Source organism: Microtus pennsylvanicus, chromosome 5 (assembly GCF_037038515.1).
Source record: "Microtus pennsylvanicus isolate mMicPen1 chromosome 5, mMicPen1.hap1, whole genome shotgun sequence".
NCBI lineage: Eukaryota > Metazoa > Chordata > Mammalia > Rodentia > Cricetidae > Microtus > Microtus pennsylvanicus.
In genome coordinates this window covers 122,907,221-122,924,560 of record NC_134583.1, presented here as the reverse complement: position 1 = coordinate 122,924,560, position 17,340 = coordinate 122,907,221, and the positions used below count along the sequence as shown (strand labels likewise).

Below are 17,340 nucleotides of genomic sequence, written 5' to 3'. Positions count from 1 at the left end.
TGGACATGGTGACGTTTGCCTTTAATCCGAGCAATTGGGAGGCAGAGGCAGGAAGCCAGCCTGGTCTATAGAGCCCAGTAGATCAGAGAAAGACCCTAACCCATGAAATGTATTTGCTGCGAGTCCCCGGCAGCTTGCTGCAGAATCCCAGGAAGGTGCAAGACCCCAGGAGTGGGCAGTGGGCAGCAGGAGCAGCCGATCCTAGGTAGGGACTGCACACGAGGCCACGCTGGCAGGTCTCCAAAGGTGGCTGGTCCCCGGCCAGGCAGGGACGGCGCACAATAACATGTGGCATATCTCCATGTGGCGGTGGGGGGCAGGCAAGAGAGAGAGAGATAGACACACCATACAGAGTGGAGTTGGACATTTATTAGGTGGGTTATGGAGGGGAAGGGAAAAGAGGAGGAGAGGAGAGAAAGAGAGAGAGGGAGAGATAAGAGAAGAGAGAGATAGAAAAGGGGGAAGGGGAGAAGTGGGGAGTGAGGCGGAAGCTGCCTCTTCAAGAGAGGGGCAGGAAAAGAGCTCAGGCTGGAAGCTGGAGATCAGCCTGCCTCAATGAATGGGGGAGGGATTGGGTGTGGCTTGTCTCTTAAAGAGACAGAACAATCATTACAACCCCCCCCAAATAATTGTTCAGGAGTGGGCTTTGGTAGCACTATTCAGTAGTAACAGAACACTCAATGTTGGCCCAGCTGGTCTATCAAACAGAGGCCCAGATGACCCAAACTCAGCCACTCTTGTGGCTCCCATCTCCAGTTCTTTTAATCCTGGCCAAGACAGCGGCCTTAGATACTTTCTTCCGGTCGTAAGCCAGGCCCAGGGCAGCCATGCAGTCGATGAAGAATGTAGTTAAGCTGATGTGCCAGCCGTACTCACTGGCAGAGTAGTCGTAGGGGAAGGTGTGGTGGTAGTTGTGGAAGCCCTCGCCTGAAAGAGAAGCATGGGGGAGCAGTTAGGGGGCTCGGTGACTGCTGCCTCCTGATCTTAGCACACCTCTGACCTGTTGTGTACCTCAAACCTTGAAGAAGCTCACTATTGAGTCAACAGATGAACCCACAGTCTTGTATTCTAAAGTGAACAGATGCCCTCAGAGGAATCTCAGGAAAGCGGCTGATGGGCTCTGCTCACACATGCCTGTCTGGGAGCCTTTGTCAGAGGAAGTTTCTATTATAAAATAAAAAGATGGGAGAGAAGCCAGGTCTGTGCAAACAGATTTTATGGTAGAAAGTATCAGAGCCTCAGGAAAGAGACCCAAGCTCTATGGGGTCTGCACCTGGGTGCCTGTGGTTAGGACAGGGCAGAGGAGAGGAGACCATTGTAGCTATGCTTCTTAGATGGAGTAAGTCATACTGTTCCCCATGAACCGCTATTCTCTGGAAGGGTAGAGGTGGACAGAGGAAGGAGTCCTGGCCAATGACGGGAGTTTCCTCAGCCACCCCTGGCTCACTGGATACTGCTCTGACTGCTTTTCCACTGAGCTTTTACCTTAGGGTAGGGGAGGCATTCAGAAAACGGAACTCTGAAAGCACTCGGACATTCTCTCCAACTTGAGATTCTGAAACTCCTAGGATGGGCATCTTGCAGGATAAAGGAGAAACAGAAATTCTGGATTTGAAATTATCTCTGTAATTTGTGTGGTGTTTTCCTGTTCTCTGCATGGCTCTTCTTTCTGAACTAATTCCAACAATGTTGACCCTTTTCAGGTGGAGGGAGACAGTGACGAAGAAAAGCCATTGAATCCCCAAAAATAAAATCAGCTCCAGAGGAAGTCAGAAGAGTGGAAAGAATGGTAAGAGCCAGAGGAAGTGGTGGGCGAGGGTGGAGGCGTTGTGGAATACCAACTTCTGGGCATGGAATGGCTGTGGTGATCTCAAACTCACGGCAGCTGTGATTTAACTAAGAGCTGGTCAACCTTCCAACATAGCAAGCGGAAGGGCTCCTGGGGCGCCATCCCTCCCTGAGGATTTACACACAGTTAATGGTTGAGGAGCTATGGTGGTCTAGCCACCTGCCAGTGTCCGTGCTTCAGGGAAGAAACTCTCAGCCTGTGCTCCCATGCGCCTCAGAAATAAAACTCATCAGGCCATGAACATGTAGAAGATATTAAAGTAGGAGGACGGACTACTTAGGACGAGGAAGGGGACTACCAGGAATGGGAGGGGCACGAGAGGGTGAAGGGTTAGAATAGTGGGAACCATGCACATGCATGAAAATGTCATTACATGTAATTAATACATACTAATTAAAATGTCACTCGTCATCACATGTAATTAATACATACTAATTAAAACATTTTTAAGTTGAGAAAAATAAGCCCAGGGTCTGGAGAGAGGCTCAGCAGTTAAGGCCACTCACTGCTCTTGCAGAGGACCATGATCCAGTTCTTGGCACTCACAAGGTAGCTCAAAACCATCTGTGACTCCAGTTCCAGGGGCTCTAATACCCTCTTCTAAATTCTACAGGTACCACATGCACATGGTATATACCCTATACACACAGGCAAAACACTCATGCACATACATATATACAAATCTTTTTAAAAATATCCCCAAAAGCAGAGCGTAGTGGTGTGTGCCTCTAATCTGAGCACTCAGGAGGCAGAGTTAGGCAGATCTCTGTAAGTTTGAGGCCAGCAGGCTCCACATAGCTGAACTCTGAAAGAATCCACAACATAGTGAGTTCCAGGCTATGCAGAGCTACGTGTGAGACCCTGATGAGACCCTGGCTAAAAATTAAGACACCAAAATACTCCTCAAGGGGCTGGAGAGATGGCTCAGTGGTTAAGAGCACTGACTGTTCTTCCAGAAGACCCGGGTTCAATTCCCAGCATCCACATGACAGCTCACAACTGTCTGTAACTTCAAGATCTCATACCCTCACACATATACGCAGGCAAAACACCAATGCAAGTAAAATAAAAATAAATTTAAAAAATACTCCTTGAGATAATGGGAGTTATACAGAAAACAAATACGGTGAAGGAATTCCTGCCAATCAAATGGCTCCAAACAGGGATACTCCCCTGTGCACCGCGCTGTGTGCTGTGGCTAAGGTACTAACACACGGTTACTCAATTCCACACATGCTTTCACTGGGAGGCACTGAGTGAGACCTAACCAGACCCCACTGCTGGCATTTAAAACAGAGTCTCTCTCCCTCCCTCCCCCCTCTCACTCTCTCACACACACATTCAGTCTCTCTCTTTCACACACATGGAATCTCTCTCTCACACACACACACATGAAATCTCTGACACACACACACAAAGTCTCTCTCTAACATACACATACATGAAATCTCTCTCTCACACACACAGAATCTCTCTCTAACACACACATACATGAAATATCTCTCTCTCTCTCTCTCTCTCTCACACACACACACACACACACACACACACACACACACACACAGTCTCTGAGTTGGGGAGAAGAGGCTAGCTGTATGGGTAACGGCTAGGACAGGAAGAGCTAGCCAAAGAAAGCTATGGAGAATGGTCATCTTTGTCAAAGAACATGAGCCTATGACTATGGGACAGGTAGTTAAACAAAACAAAAAGATTAGGGCCGTCAAGGATGAGGTGAGAGGGACAGGAGCAGATATAGAGAGGAGAATAACAACAGAGACTAAGCAAGAGCCTGGCAGTCACTTTGAGCTCATAACGACTCTGGAGTTGGGGAAACTCACTGTGTCGACTCTGCTCACCAATACAGGACATATATCTGCCTATTTCTGATAGGATGCGTATTTCACATCGTATGCCATTTCTATGGAAATCTCAGAATTGTGTAGAGTAGGTTGTTTTTGTTTTCCAACACAGATCAAATAAGACAATATACAATGGAAAGCGCTTGAAAGCTAGAGGAAGGTTCGGGAAATGCAGTGGGGCACAGCTGGGGTTGACGGAACAAGGTTACCTTTATTTTTTCCTACATATGCAGCAGGCCTGCATACAGAAAGCTTTACTCTCCATTGATGGTACCGTTCCACTCACATATCTGCTGCCCCCCAGTAATGCAACCTAACTCAGAAATGACTGGGAAAGGAGGCGTTAAAGGAACTGAGTCTCAATTAGTGATGGTTTGGAAAATGAAAACCAACGGATTAGGACTCATTTTAGAGTAGAAACCCAAGATCCAAAGTAATCATACAAGTTATAATCTGGAGTCTCTGGCTTAGCCTTAATGCTCTAATCAATAATCCACCTCATGTAGTCTCCGTGTGAGTTGATGACTTACCCAAAGATATCAGTGAAACCAGGCCATTCTCTCGGGCGCCAATGTTCCTGTCATATGGCCGGTATCCATAGAGATGGGCAACGCTGTTCAACAGCCAGGTGAAATTAAGTATCACAGCATACCGCAGGAAAGTAACGACGCATAAGCTGTGCTGAAGAGTTTCACCCCAGAAGAACCAGGGCACCAGTGTGGGCAGGATGATGCAGAAGAGCAGGACAGCTGGTCTATAGTACCTATTGGGAGAGACCACACACTGAGTCTGTGGAGAGGGGCCGCAAGCACACTTGAGAAGTCCATGTTCACTGGGCTGGGCTGTCTCTTCTCTTACACTATGAATACAGGAGGGGTATATGTTATCTCACCCTGTACACACACACACACACACACAAATATATAGTGTATATGAGTGCTTTGCCTGCCTGTATCACATATGTGCATGTACCCAAAGAGGTCAGAAGAAGTCACTGGATCTCCTGGAACTGGATTTACATGTGGTGGCTCACAACCATCTGTAATAAAATCTGGTGTCCACTTCTGGCATGTAGGCTGTATACATAATAAATAAATCTTTTTAAAAAATAAAATAAAATAAATAAATAAAATAAAATAAAATACATGGGTTAAGTTATAAGAGCTAGTTAGAAACAAGCTTAAACTATAGGTCAAGCTTTCATAATCAACAAAATGTCATTATTGGGGAGCTGACTGGTGGGACAGAAAAAGACTCATGACATGGGTTGTGGGTATCTGCAGCCAGCTCAGACCTTGAGGTGCCAGGTGGACCTGTGGATGTCTCCCCCTCCCCGGTCATCTCTCCAGCCTTGTCTTTAGATAAGGAATACTAGTGGAACATGGGTTAGGACATGGGTCTGTTGACTAGAAGTCCATTGTTCATTTTGACAAAGTGTAAAGTCATGTTGGCCAAACAAGTCAGCCTAAAGCCACAAACTCATCTGCTAAGTTCCACTGCCTGGGTTCTTGTCCAGTTGTCTGTGGGATCCCTTCTTGAGTCCACCTCCACCTTTGACACAGAATGTGTGACAAGTGTTCCTTTCCTGCTGCCACCCCCAGATCTTTGCTCTGCCTTTCAGGAGGCAAACTGAGGGCCCTCGGCCACTGCAGCTCCCTGTCCCTTTGTTTTGTTGGTTTTTGTTTGAATGGTTGGTTTGGTTTGGTTTTTCTAGAGTTTACTACAGAGACAGGGTTTCTCTGTAGCTTGGAGCCTGTCCTAGAACTCACTCTGCAGACCAGGCTGGCCTCAAACTCACAGATATCCTCCGGTCTCTGGCTCTCAAGTGCTAAGATTAAAGACATGTGCCACCACTGGCCTCTATGACCCTTTGGAGGTTTTACTCACTCTTCACTGCAGACCACTGACATCCCAAGGGAATTGATGGATATCTGTTAAGTGGTCTCATGTTCACCTTCTTCTACATCATCTGCATCCAGCTCCTTCCCTTTCCACTCTTACCTCTGCTTTCCTGGCCTGGGACTTCCACAGCTAACCTGTTTCCCTGATCTTCACCTGTCAAGCAAGGGCTACTTTCACCTGTATTGGGGCAGCCCCTCTGAAGCATATCTCTGCCACATGATGCCAAGAGAGCTCCTTCCAGGAGATGGCCCGAGTTTCTAGTCTCAGGCTTTAGCTGGTCTTGTGCACTGGGTGTGTTGTCCCTGTCCCCACACAAACATCAGAATCGTTGCTGCTCATAAGGCTGCTTTTTCTAGCAACTCTCCCCTTGCGTTCCTACTACGCAGTCTTGGCCCACAAACCTTTCACACTTATTTGCATACCTGCCTTAGGCTATGACCCTTTCGAACCAAAGGGCTCCATTATTTCTGTGATTGTGTCCATGATTATTCTAAGTCAATGAACATTTGGCTCATTCAATTTGTTTCATGGAAATACCTCAGAGAGAAAGGAAAAAGCAATACTCCCTGCTTGTGGGCCTGTGAGACATTCGAGAACTGTGTTTCAGAACGACAGCCAGTATGCACACTGAGTGAAATCCTTCAGCTCTTAGTTAATGTGCTCTGAAAAAGCAAGGTCCCTAAACCCCACATTCCCAGGGTAACCCCTCTTCACTCACCTCCTCTGGAACATGACCAGCTTCTCGGCTTTTAGGTCAGACATGTCCAGTTTTCCGCCCTTCTCTTTGACGACCGGGTGTTTGCGCACGAGCAGCCAGCCCACGTGAGAGAAGAAAAAGCCACGCCGGGAATTGTAAGGGTCAGCGTGTGTTTCTGTGAACTTGTGGTGGACACGGTGATCTCGGGCCCATTCATACACATCATTCTGAGGGAACAGGAAAGAGGACCCCAGTATTGAGAAGAGAAACCCTCCTGGAGGAATCCAGCACCCAGAGGTTGCAAGACTCAAGACCCTCACCTCACAAAAGTCCCCAGGACTAGGGCCTAAAGGAGGCCTTGAGGAACACCATCCTCTGCATATTTGCCCCTGAAGCTTATGGAAGAAAGCAACTTACAGTTCCAGCCCCAGGAATCACACTGCTGCTTCGTTTTGTTGTGTGATAGGGAGACAGAGAGGAGAGCAGCAACGAAGTCCACAAGCCCAGAGAGGCAGGGTGGGAATGCTAGCTCTTGAGGAAAAACTGAGACAAGCTCCTGATGGAATCCTGAGCATTGGGTCCAGAGACCGTGAGACAGGTGCCCTGGTATCCCAGGATGCTGCTCCATCACAGAGGTACAGGGATATTCTTCCGGATACCCTTACGGGTGACAACTCACCCAAGCTGGCATCAGGGCCTGTGTAACTCATGAGCCTCAGTCCTTTCCCAAGCAACCTCTGGCTCATGTGTGACTCCTTCCATCCCTTCCCAGATGTGTCAGCGTCTCTATTTCGGTGTTGTCCCCCCAGGACATCAGAGGAATACTTTGTTAGGGTAGAAATGACTAGGTACATAAGTTGAGAAACTCAAGTCTCACCAAGCCATTTCCTCTCGTTGAGATTAAGCCCCATGCCACAGCTATCCTGAGTCCCCTGCTGGAGTCTAACAGCAAAGTCAGACCCCTGATCCTTTCCTTTGTTTCTGTTATAGCTTTGCCTCGGCAAGTTTCCACAGTTGGCTTACCCAGCACGACAGTCATTCATAGGACCACAGTGTTTCCCTGTCCGGCCTCCTAGTGTCCAAGCACAAAATGGGGCTCAACCTCCTAAGACATTTTGAGAACTTAACAAGCTCATCTGTGTCACAAAGGCTGCCTGCACTGACGTGTTCTTCATATCTGCAGCAGTCCCCAAGTCTGTGGCGGATCACTTTTTCTCCCACTTGACTCCTGAGTTGTCTTGCTCACCAAGTATTAAAGAAACCCAAGTCAAGCCAGGTGGTGGTGGCGCACGCCTTTAATCGCAGCACCTGGGAGGCAGAGGCAGGTGAATATCCAGCTGGTCTACATAGTGAGTTCCAGGATAGCTGGAGCTACACAGAGAAACCCTGTCTCAAAACACCAAACCAAACCAAACCAACAAAGAAACCAATGTCTGCGGTTGGCTGATGAGCCACAGCTCATAAATTAAGCAGCCCAACCACAGCAGACAACCCATACAGTATGTTACGTGGGGAACTTGGGGAACACAGTGACCCTATACCTGGAGAGTTTTCCAGTTAATTCCTGTCTCCCATCCTGCTGATTCTGAGATGTCCCATGCTGTGTGCACCTCGGTACTGAGCATGCTCTTGTGCTGACTACAGGAAAGTGATGAGGATAATGGCTGTCTAGTTGGCTCCTCTGGAGGTGCTAACTTGCCGCACACTCCCCCAGCCTTCACAGGGCAAACATGGAATTTCTACCAGCTTCTCACCTGGAAAGCCATGGTGTTGGCCAGGATGAGGAAGAGCCTCAGGGGCAGCCGTGCTTTATAAGTTCGGTGGCTCCACAGGCGATGGGCCCCGGCTGTGATACCCAAACCAGCAACTATGTTGTAGAATATTCCTGTCAGGAGATGGCAGGAGAGTCACCAATCATTGCGGGTCCTATCAGGCCTAGGGTGGAAGGGCCCTTCCCTGACTCTCTAGTCTGCTATTTCTTCAGAAGTTAGTGGAGATCCTTTTCCCTGAACCTTGGCATGCCTCGGTCTTGTTATCTTGTGGCTTCGAACACTGGAGTAGCCCCACTATGGCCTCTATCTAGATATGGAGGAAAACTCGGAAGCCCCAGAAATTCTTGTGGCTTCGAACACTTGAGTAGCCCCACTATGGCCTCTATCTAGATATGAAGGAAAGCTCGGAAGCCCCAGAAATGAAGAAAGGAATCAAGACAGACTCTCCCTGTCTGCAGGGGTGGTACCCCTGAACCCTTCAACTCTGACCTTCCTCTAAGTTGTTCAGGGCCGCAGACTAGTCCCCCCCGTGCCTTGAAAAACAGAAATCAGAGCAATTCAGTTTGATCAATTACAACAACCCCAAATGTGAAGAGATACTGAGAGATCACAGGCCTGTGCCGATTCACCAGCTGAGACAACAGCGTTTGAATCCAATGGCAGGCAGCATGCCCATCTCAGGGTGAGTCAGTCCTACCAGAGCTGTGTTCACTGTGACCTGAGCATCACCAAAAGTATTAATGTTTTCACAATTACTGCACACCTTGAGAGGTGGGTGTGATCACTTCTGCATCTTGAAGAAGTAGACCATAGAAAAGGCTAAATGTTTACCCAGAATCTCACTATGGCAAACTGTAGCCATCAACTGAAGCTCAGTTTTCTGATAATAAGGCACTGTTCCAGCTGTGCCATCCAGCTGCCCAAATCCATGCCGAGATCCCAACCCTTCCTTTGCCATGCCATGTTTCTCTGTCTGTCTGGATGCTCGCTGCCAGTATAATGCTGGGTAACACTGAAGCTGGCAGCTGGTGTCGCCCATAGTAGGGCAAGTCAACTCTGTTATACCTGTGTCATGGTCTAAGGGTGGGTACCATGTCCTACCTCACCATCTTTGAAGTCAAAGGCTTAGAAGGCACAATTGTTAATAGGGAAGGAAGCAGTCCCCCTTTGCTCTGTTCCCTGACTAAGGCTGTCCCCATTGGGGCTTGGAGGAGACTTTCAACGGTGCTTTACTCCTGTAGGAAGCTGGAAACCAAGGCTCCTTAGAACCATGAAGCATACGTAGCTCAGGCTGAAGTCACCATACAGTGTATAAACTGTGTCCTTCTAGACCAGGAAATAACAGTCTCCCAAACAGCCTCTCCCCACTCCTGCTGCATCCCATTCCTTCTCGGGGTCACCACAAAGATCACTGAGCCAGTGTGCTGCCAAGGAAGGTTCTGGTCACAGTCCCTCTGAGCTGGGACCAGGCCCAAATGATTTGCTGCTCTGGCTGTGTTTAGATTGAGCTCTTCCCACATGTATGATCTGACCCTGAACTGCAGACAAGCCAGAGTTCTGTGATTCAGAACCCAAAAGTGCCCGTGTTAGTTCCTGTCACAGGTGTCTCTGGTACATTGGCTTTGCAAGCATAAGCAGTAAGTACAAGGGGACCTGGACAAGACCCCAAACACTGTGTGGTCTGTGCTTCTCAACCTCTTGTTGTCAGACAGACAGCTCGGTTCAAGTAGGTTAGTTCAGTGACCCCCCCCCCCCCAGGGAAGGACTGCTTGAGGCCATAGTGGTCTGGAGGGTTTTCCCCTTTAGCCCTCCAGGTTAACATTCCTGCAGGAGAGAAGGCTCTCAAAGTAGCTGAGTTAGGAGAAAGGCTGGGAAAACACACAACCTGGAGAACACGACCTTCCTAAACATGACTAAGCATTATTGTTTCCATTAATACCTGCAAAAACTATGGCCCTAAAAAGGGTACCTCTCTTGTATTTCCCTAGCACCCACAGAACTATCGAGATGAAGCTTCAAGGACCAGAGCTCACCTGCTGGAGGCACTAAGAGGCCAAGAACAGGACAGCCACTTCTACATCACTAACCTCCTAGAGACAGCTACCTGAAAGTCCTGTGTCTTCCAGGTGCACCATTCCTCAAAAAATAGTTAGGGGCCCTGGCCTGCAGAGCCCTGTCCCCTCTTCCTAATCGGGGAATCAGGAGTCAGAAGTTAAACCACCTGAAGGCACAGGTATGTGTCCCGGGACAGCCCCGCATCAGCTCACACTCATATATTCCTGAGCGGTTGAGCTAGCAGACAAGGGACAGATTAGCAACTATCTTCCTTGTTACAGCAGCCTGACCACCATCAGGGTTTCTCAAGACTCTGTTCTCTGTGCCTGGCTGTCCCTGGCAAGAAGGGGTGGATAGGAGACAGAGTAACTAAGGTTAGAAGGTTCTTGGCCCTTTGTCAGGGTCTCTGGAGACAGGACAGGAACTAACTACCCAAGGAATGCAAAGAACCCTTTCTGGACCCTCTTTTTTCATTTGAGGAATATCTCATTGACTGACAGGACCTACCTGGAGCACCAGAGCCACACCCCTGAGCACTCAGACTGTATGGAGGCTGCCTCACCTTCCCCTGGGTCTAAGAAGCCTGACCTGTCCAGAATCATGTACAGATTTTTTTGTGGGTTATTCCTCTTCAACCCTCTGAACAGTCTCCCCTTGCTCTGTCTCCTGACTAAGCAAACAGCCCATGGGGCCGCTCATCAGGCTCCCAGAAAAGGCCTTAGTTTTCTTGTGGCAGGCAATGCTAAGACAGGAAACATTTTGAACAGAAAAGCTCTTTCAGAGACTGCCAGTTCTTTGCCGTGTTTGTCTCTCCACCCTTCATAGGCTTTAACATCCAAGTTCAAGGACCCCCAAGACTGACACTCTGTATCCCAATCCCACAAAGCTCTGTTCCCAGTCCAGTTACCAGTATCTCAGGAAATGAAGAGAAGATTCGGGGAAAAATCAAGATAAAGAGAGGCTAATTTTATGAGTCAGAGTCTACTTCATTCAAAAGTAGAGAGAAAGCTGGGGTACTGGCCCAAGACAAGGGGAGCTGCTCACCGAAGAGGCAGGTGTAGACCTTGCAGGAGGGAATCAATGTGATCCCATACAGGGCCCCCAAGTGCACCAGGACCATGAAGATGACCTTTCTCCAGATGTACTGCAGCTTGGGCGGGGGCCCCTCCTCATCCTGGTAGCTGGGGTCATGTACATCTTCTCTCAGCTCAGGACGGATGTCTTCTGGGTGGAGGAACATCTTATCTACTTTCTCTTCTCCACTCTGCTGACCCCAGGGCTGAGGTTCTGTGATGGTGGTAGAGCCACAGTTGCTGGACATCTTCAAAGAGAGAGAGTGGAGAGTCAAGAACAGGTACATGAGGGTACTAAGGGATCTATTGCCCCTGTAATACAGCCAAGACAGTAGAGGCACAGACCCTTGCCCCAGTGTCCAGATCATATGAAGATAGGGTACACCCCTAGGTGGAACAGAAAAAAGTCCCTAGAAACTACACAAAAACGTGTTGACAGTAAAACCTCAAGGTGAGGGGGAAGGAGCGTGGGTAAAATATTTGTGCCTCTAGCAACGATAAAGGGAAACACACAGGTATGCAGAAAGGTACTGGCTGGCTGGGGTTTCTCTTCTTCACAGTCAACTACCAAAATAAACTTCACATTCCTCACTTGGAAGGTCAGGCAAATCCAAAAAGACGTTCAAGATGCCTCTGCCGCTCTCAGCTCTGGTCCCTACAAACCGCTCACCAGAATTCCACCTGGTGCTAAAGATCCTGGGCTGTGGGAAATCCCTGGGGAAAAGCTGACCTCTTGTGGCAGGTGGACCGTCATCTTGGCTCCCCGGAAGCCTGGATCCTGTTCTGAAGGCTCTGAGTGCAGTTTGGGATCCAGGTCTGCAGCGACTGAAGATGGATGGAACTTTGAGTCGGGAGGTGACCGTGTGCTGTGTACCTGGCTAGCTGTACAGGCGGCATCACCACTCAGTCTGCTGTGTGGGGACCTCTCCAGGCTTGGGATTTAAAGGGTAGGTAGAGATGGTCATTGGTGACTGTGTCTGGTGTTTGCTCAGACATACATCGTGACCACCAACAAGGGATAAAGAGTTCAGAGCTGACTAGTCAAGGCTGCCCCACGAGGAGATGAAGGCTGAAGGCGAGAGAGGGGAGGGGACAGCCAGCAAAGCTTGCAGTCACCTAAGGTAAGGCCATGAAATACTGCACATGCTAAGACAGCCACCTTTGTTCCAGTTGTTCCTAGAGAGAGTATTTCCAGCCCGTTTCCAAACTTTGGCCAGGGAAATTTGTTTCTTTTTTTGTCTTTCCAGCTTTGGCACCCAGAAATTTGCTGTCTCCACGGCAGACAGCCCTTTGCTTCTCTCTCCTGGGTCCCTTGGGGAAGCTTCCGAGAGCACATAAACCATTCTCAAAATAGGAGAAGACCAAATCTAAACCCAGACTGACCCATGTGCGTGGCAAATGTGTCACACTGTGGTATTCGCACAGTAGGGACATCTCATTGGTGGCCATCACAATTCCGTCTTCTCTTTCCATTCAACCAGGAGTATTGTGTGAACACGTGTCATAGGGAGGACTGGGCTCCACCCCCAGATCTCGAGACAAGAGCAGGTGCACAGCCTGCCTTCTTACTTAGCACCAAAGGCCAGTGGTGACTCTTCCCCACCCACCTGCTCAGGATGCTCACCAGAAATCCAGAATGCTCTGACCAGCTCACACCTGCAGTCACACGCACAGAGCTGAGAGCCTGAGCCCACGCTCAGTCACAGGACGTGTTTCACAGGGGACAACCACCTCCAGATATTAGTATCCAATCCCTTTCCTATGCCTCTGCCTCCGGAACATCTGCTTCAGCAGGGAGGTGTGAAGACCTCCCATCAGGCTGGGAGAGTCTTCAATAAGGAAAAGGCAGGAATCCAGACAGGTGTCTACAAGCAGCAGGGGGGGCAAACGTGGGCATGCCGAATAAGAGCAGCGAGCGATTCTTACAAGTTAACTTAGAAAGCTTTTGCTAAAATCTCCCCACGACCTATGATTCCATTTTGAGGAGGGGGAAATTGAAATACAGAGATATCAAATAATTTACCCATGGTCCCAGGAGAGCTAGAAACTAATCACAGCCGTGTGATGCCAGGGTTCAAGCTCTTAAACCCTGCTCAGAACGGTGCTGCTCTAGAGTCCCAAGACAAACAGACTCCACAGTCCGTCTTCGCTAGCTCCAGGGCAGAGCAAGGAAGTTCAAACTTCGGGAGCTTTGCATTCACCGGGTCTCCTGAGATAGACACCCCTTTTTTCCTAGGCAAAGGAAACTGTATGAGGGCAAGCATGTCCAACTTCTTGTTCTGAGAAAGCTCCTAACCCCTCCCATCCCCTCCCTCCCTCATCAAATGGTGAGGGACTGCCGTTCCTTCTGCTTTCACACACACTTTGCTTTGTTCACTATTTTATTTTAATGGGTATATTGAGAACTCGGTGTGGTGGCACAGGCCTTTAGACCCAGCACTCGGGAGGCGGAGGCAGAGTCAGGGGCAGGAGGATCTCTGTGAGTTTGAGTCCAGCCTGGTCTGCAGAGCGAGTTTCAGGACAGCTAGGGCTATACAGAAAAACTCTGTCTGGAAAAAACACACACACACACACACACACTCACACACACACACTCACACACACACACTCACACACACACTCACACACACACACACTCACACACACTCACACACTCACACACACACTCACACACACACACACTCACACACACACTCACACACACACTCACACACACACACTCACACACACTCACACACACACACACACACACACTCACACACACGTGAACTTGTTGGAAGCACGCACCTCTCACCTATCAATAAACCATAAGTTTCCTTTACGGCAGGAACCCTGACCTTTCCTTGCTTTCTCTAGCTCATTACAGAATTTCTTTCTTGCTTGCTTTATTTATTTATTTGTTTGTTTGTTTTTCAAAACAGGGTTTCTCTGTATCTTTGGCCATCCTGAAACTTGCTCTGTAGACCAGGCTGGCCTCGAACTCACAGAGATTCGCCTGCCTCCTGAGTGCTGGGATTAAGGCGCGCGCCACCACCACTTCTTTACAGAATTTCTTATAGGTGCTAATTTCTCAATAAACACTTCCCAGAGAAGAGGGACGAGTTAGGGAATATGATGAGGGACCAGAGAGTACTACAATTTGCTTGACCTATGATTCCTAAATGAGAGCTGGAGAAACCTACAAATGTTGTGAAAGGAGGTATGGCGTCACTTAGTGCTGGTGAGGAAGAGGAGGAATGGGAACTCAGCGCCTGTGAGCCTGGACGTTGCTCTGTTCTGAAGATCACGCTATTAGCATGTAATAAAGCCAAATATGGGCACCCTTGTCACCCAGGAATATCCACTCCCGAGAAACTATTTTCTTCAGTAACTTTACTTATGGCAATTTTTGTGTTGTTTGTGTGTACTTTTATGCTGCACTGGGGATCAAACGTGTGACCTCACGCATGACAAGCAAGTGCTCTAGCACTGAGCTACATTCCCCAGGCCCTGGTTTTTCTACAAGGCTTCATTATGTAGCTCAGGCTGGCTTGGAACAACAAATTCTCCTGCCTCAGCAAGAGTAGCTGGGAACTCCATGGGTTTTGTTTTATATTGATTTAGGGGAAAAGCACAGAGCAGCAGGTCAACCCTCCAACACACAGTTGGAAGAGATTACTAGCAACTGGGTCAAACAAACAGATCTCACAGCCCTGTGAACACCAGCAGTCAGGAGGTTGAAGCAGGATCATCCATTTGAGGGCACCCTGGGCTACAAAGCCAGACTCGAATTCAAAAACAAAACTTAAATTCCTACTCAGCACCTGGGAGGCAGAGGCAGCTGGATTTCTGCGACTTTGAGGCCAGCCTGGCCTACTCAGAAAGTTCCTGGCCAAAGAATCTAACAAGCACAGAGAAACCCTGTCTCGAAAAACAAAAACAAACAAAAAAAGACTCAATGCAAACTCTCACTGCTTCCTCTGCATTTTTCCCACCCACTGCCCACTCCACGCCCCTTCATGTCGAGTGTCACGGAAAGCTCCCCAAAACTTTAACGCTGTGCTTTGCAGCGAGCTCTCCTCTGAAGCACGACCCAACTTGAGATTTGTTTGCTAACTCCTGGCGCTTGGGCCTCTGGCGCCCCAAGTTTTTGCACTGCGTAGACGACTTTGCCAGGGCCTCCCTTCCTTGGAGATAGCTGGTGACAAGAGCCCACTCTCAAGGTCACTGGTTGTGCTAGAGCAGGGCTGGCCTTGCAGGGCCCAAGGAACTGCAATCCCTAGAAAGCTCTTCAGCGGCTTCACCTGTGACCGCAAAGTTCACGCGCTCCTCCGGGCAGGCTGTAGGGGCAGAGCTTCGTGGTTGGAGCGGGCGGGGACAGAGACCGGTACGGCTACTGATTGGCTGCGTGGGGCCAGGCGTTGTGGGCAGAGTGGACACAGGTGAGCTTGGGGGCGGGTACTGACAGAGAGTAACCCCGGGAGGGGCCGTAAACCTGTTTCTTGCTGTCTGCTGAGTGGCCGGCAGACGCTGGCAGAGGGCCAGTCCTGGCGAAAGAGAGCGAGCGTTGCTTGCTTCCTGCTATCTCATGCTATCTCAGGCCCTCGGCTTAATCTGTGTTGGAGTTGGAGTTTAATAGAGCGAGGTCACCAGTGCAGTTACAGTTTACGGTGTCACATGGTTCGGGTGGGGGAGGGGGCAGTGATCCAGGGAAGTCGCCACACTGCCTGGTCTGGAAAAGGTGAGGTTGGAGGCATGGCTAAAGGAATCCTGCTAGTACTAGCAGCTTCCACTCTACCCCAAAGGGGAAAGAAAAAGGGGACAAATGTTATGGTGGAGAGTCATGGGTGACACTCTGTCATTGCAGGTGGAAATGCAGAGCGCATCAGCCGCTGTTGAAAACTGTTTACCCCACAAATGGTTGAACAGAATTATCACAGGACAAATCCCATTCCTGTGTACACAAATCAACAGAAAGTGCTGAAATATTTGCACATGAATGTGCCAAGTGTAGTATTCAAAGTACTCAAAATGGGGGGGGGGTCACCACAAATACAATAGAATGTTAATAATAAAGAGGACTGAAAAACGATTTATGCCACAGTGTGAAGACATGGTATCCGTCACCCTGCAGGCGCAGCCTGGACAGCTGAGACTGGCGGGGTATTGACACACAGAGGCTTCTTTTCAGGCGGAAGAACAGCAACCTTTCTTTTGCCCCTAGCTACAGCCTTTATACCTCTACTGCTTCTGTGGAAAAACCACCAGCCAGAAAGATAACAAACATCCTTGTCCATTACAGACCACAAGGAAATTCTGCCGACAGGAGGAGTGAGGGCAGCTAGATCTCAAACCCCCCCCCCATTTTATTTAAAAGGTGCCTGTCTTGTTACTTTGGGTGGAATACCTTGCCTGTCATGGGGCATTGCCCTCTAATATTCCCTGTCTTAGGTGGCATCCTGCCCCCAAAGTATTGCCAGTCCGTGGCTCCCCAGACACATAGCCCTAAACCAAGTATCCCCAGGACTGACGGTGCCAACGAGCCAGACCAGCACTGCAACCATCTAGCATGCACTAACTGGGTGATAAAATTAACAAAAGCAGTATTCCAAACCCCTCTCATATGAGGGTTGAGTTCCATAACTGTAGCAGAAGCATGCAATACAGTGCCGTGAGTAACACACATAACATGATTAACTGTTGAAAAGTCCAAAGACAGTCCACTTGCTCCTGAACCAGAGCCACTTGTTGGTTCAAGGTCAATATGCCCAATTGACTGTGTCCATTAAGACCATTTTGAATATACAAAGCATTGCTGACTCTTTCAGCCAGCTGGTTGACAGTCTCAGCTGTCTGCACAGTCTGGGAAAGAGCAACTCCGAAACCGCAATCACAGCTGCGGTGATTCCAAGGTCTCTCTTACTATTGAAGGGGCCCTACTTTCAAATCCTTAGGCCCATATTTTAAAGTCAAAATATCTTTCTTAGCAGTTCCCAGAATCAAATGTCTTTCTCCAGTCCAGAACACAAAAGACAACACAATCAACATAATAACATACATCTGTATACACTCTATCTTTCTGAGGCCCTCAATTCACCCTCCTGCCTCCTCTTTAATACTTGGCTACTGGCCAATCTTTCGGAGGGCATACCTC

The 17,340-nt window shown here is 48.9% G+C and overlaps 2 protein-coding genes across 3 annotated transcripts in view; one reads left to right on the top strand and one right to left on the bottom strand.

Moving 5' to 3' along the window:
* Positions 1-17,340, top strand: part of Cwf19l1 (CWF19 like cell cycle control factor 1) — a 299,806-nt gene that overhangs the window by 83,205 nt on the left and 199,261 nt on the right. The gene's annotated exons all lie outside the window — the stretch shown is intronic.
* Positions 9-11,985, bottom strand: LOC142851201 (stearoyl-CoA desaturase 4-like). Of its 2 annotated transcripts, XM_075975096.1 has the most exons (6): positions 11,938-11,985; positions 11,179-11,455; positions 8,062-8,192; positions 6,329-6,534; positions 4,239-4,471; positions 9-927 (listed from the first exon to the last, which is right to left on the bottom strand). In XM_075975096.1, the coding sequence occupies exons 1-6, from the start codon at positions 11,959-11,961 to the stop codon at positions 728-730; spliced, it is 1,071 nt and encodes a 356-aa protein (XP_075831211.1). In that variant the 5' UTR covers positions 11,962-11,985; the 3' UTR covers positions 9-727. The 2 variants fall into 2 exon arrangements, with proteins under 2 accessions (XP_075831211.1, XP_075831210.1); XM_075975095.1 differs by lacking the exon at positions 11,938-11,985 and having other exon boundaries at positions 11,179-11,540.